The sequence below is a fragment of the Cajanus cajan genome, chromosome 8 (genome assembly GCF_000230855.2).
Source record: "Cajanus cajan strain Asha chromosome 8, NIPB_CcT2T_4, whole genome shotgun sequence".
Taxonomy (NCBI): Eukaryota; Viridiplantae; Streptophyta; class Magnoliopsida; order Fabales; family Fabaceae; genus Cajanus; species Cajanus cajan.
The window spans coordinates 48,713,925-48,716,832 of record NC_138524.1 but is presented as its reverse complement, the minus strand read 5'-3'; the positions used below and the strand labels follow the sequence as shown (position 1 = coordinate 48,716,832).

General features: G+C 24.8%; 1 protein-coding gene across 1 annotated transcript; it reads left to right on the top strand.

Annotated features, from left to right (window-relative positions):
* Positions 1-885: 885 nt before the first annotated feature.
* Positions 886-2,246, top strand: LOC145949248 (Defensin-like (DEFL) family protein). Its single transcript, XM_083061800.1, has 3 exons — positions 886-1,347; positions 1,431-1,604; positions 1,847-2,246. The coding sequence occupies exons 1-3, from the start codon at positions 1,284-1,286 to the stop codon at positions 1,978-1,980; spliced, it is 372 nt and encodes a 123-aa protein (XP_082917926.1). The 5' UTR covers positions 886-1,283; the 3' UTR covers positions 1,981-2,246.
* Positions 2,247-2,908: the final 662 nt, after the last annotated feature.

The window sequence follows — 2,908 nt, the reverse complement described above, 5'->3', positions numbered from 1 at the left end:
ATTATCACAAATAAAACACATAAGAAGAGTACAAAACATATATCCATAGATTACAAGACAAAATTAGAATTCATCCCTCAAAACACATAATAATAGAGAAGATATTAGGTGCTAATCTCTCTACTCAGCATTCAACTCACACCTAGAGAGAGAATATTCACTCCCCCTTACGTCCATCAATGCTAGACGATGGATGCAAAATAGGTCGGATTCTTCCAGCATAGAGAAAAGAACATAAGCATAAATTGAAAAGAATTGTAAACTACCTACACTTCAAACCTCTCTTTATACAAATCTAACCTATCTGATTTTCTTTTCAAACATAAGCATCATTAAAACAAAACCACAATATAAAACACATTTTTTCAAAATATATTTCACATGCTAGATGCTTATATATATAACTAGAATTTATAATAAATTAGATACGTACACAAAAATTAATTATATTTGAATATATAACTTAGATTTAAAATTTCTATAAATAAATACTTTAAAATATTTAAATTATATTTTACATTAAAAGTAAATAATTTATATTGTGACACAAAATTATTTTAATTATTGATCATTTATTTTATAAATATTAAAATTTAATTTAATAATAGATATAATAGATAAAAATAGAATAAAAATGTATAAGAATCCCTAACAATATCCTATCATAAGAATCACACCTAAACATTCTCATACGAAATAACAGTTTGCATTTAAAACATAAAAGTTGATAATGTATTATGACATTTATTAAATTAATATATAAGTGAATACATCCACTTCGCATATAATATTTGAAGTCTAATATATTTATGACATATAATATGTTACCTATATTATTAAGTATAATGTTTATAAATTTTTTAAACTTATGACACTTATTTCATACATAATGTTGCTTTTGTAATATTATATTAGATTATTCTAGACATGTTTGACTGAGATAAGTAATAACATTGAACCTGGATTATTAATTTAATGTTTATTAATATATTTTTACTCTACATTAAATATTATAATTAGTAAAAATTATATTTAGTCAAACTATTTTGACCATCCACCTAACACATTATTACTTTTATGTTTCTCACTGACATGTAATGCTTGATGCAAATAATATGAAGTTTACCCTCGACTATAAATATTCGATTAATCGATTTGATTCTAAGAAATAACCATTTTTCTAAACAAAAATCAAGTTTTACATTTCATTGTTCTCTAGATATCAATATTGTTCCAATAACTATTAAATTCTCTTATATATCTTAAGATTGCAATCCAAAGATATGTCAAAGACCTCATTCAAGATAACATTTTTATTTGTGCTTCTTGTCGTAGAAGCTTGTCATGGTATTTGGTTTCTATATATCTTACATGCTATTTGTATTATTTTACTCTCATATACATATTAAAATCATACACTTATCTTTCAGGTATTTCACCCTCACGAATACCAATTACAGAGGCAGGTGATCAATGCTTTACTGATAATGATTGCGTTAAATACCTTCCTTCTTTGCATTGTGAAGGAGGAGCATCAGCAAAATGTGGTATTGATTATAGTGGGAAGCGAAAATGTTTTTGTTATTACGGAATGAAAGAGCCAGGTACGAAATTTAAGATCAAAGAAAATAGAAACAATATGTGAATGCAGTTTATTCTTTTATAATCAAACCTAACACATACAAGTCATATTTAATTTGTTATCAAAATTACAAGCAATGCAAAACCTAAAAATCAAATGGTAAATATAATTCCACAAAATACACCATAGAAATTTTACATGTTATATATGAATTGTATTTGCCTTTTTTATGTTATATGTGATTTTTTATTGTTAACTTTGCAGGCCTTTCATCTTCAAGGTTAACAACAATTCGATGTGTTACAAACAACGATTGTCTTTTCCATCTTCCTAATATTAACTGTCATAGAGCATCATTACCTATCTGTCAGCAGGGTGCATGTTATTGTAAACTTTAAAAATAAGAATCTCTTGTGCATGGAAAATAATAAAACATTTTTAAACAAATGTGTTTTAATGTAATAATTATAAGGGGCTCCAATAGGAATACTTTAAATAATAGTGTGAAAAAGTGAAGGATAAAATATAGGTGCTTCTTATTTATTTTTGTGCAAGATTTTTGAGTTTTCTATAGTCAAATAATGGTATGAATTGATGAAAATTCTTGTTGAAGAATCATTTATTAACATGTGAATTAAGCCAATTTTCTTAATTGGATGCAAATATTTCGACATTAGGAATTATCCTTATTTTTTAAATATCATATATAGGAATGTTAATAGGGTAACGTGAGATCGAGTAGTATGCTACCCTCCTTATCGGATAAATAGCTTAAAAATATTTTACAAAATATTTTAAACATATACTTTAGTTATCTATAATATTTTTTTTCTTTCAAAGGTTATAAAAGTCTGGATAAAGGTTTTCTTTTAAGATTATAAAACTAAAATTCAAATAAAATCTACATAAACAAGAGTTTATAGATTATAACAATAAAATTCAAATATTCTTCACAATTATACTAATAAAAGTAAATGGATGTAGAAAATGAAATTTAAATGTTCAATCATATAAGTTAAAAAAGTTGTCGTAGATCACTTGAGGGAAGTGTCACGAATCGATGGCTAAAAAGAGATAAGTCTAAACAATTAGGGTACTTACTAATGTATATATATATATATATATATATATATATATATATATATATATATATATATATATATATATAGATACATACATACTTGTGTGTGTGTGTGTGAGTATTTGTGCAATTTAATATTAGTAAATACATGCAAGTACAAATACTATGATACGCATAATTGTCCTGTTAACATGTAGGTATAGAAAATACCCATATCCATTGTCATAGATATCCATTTTTTATCT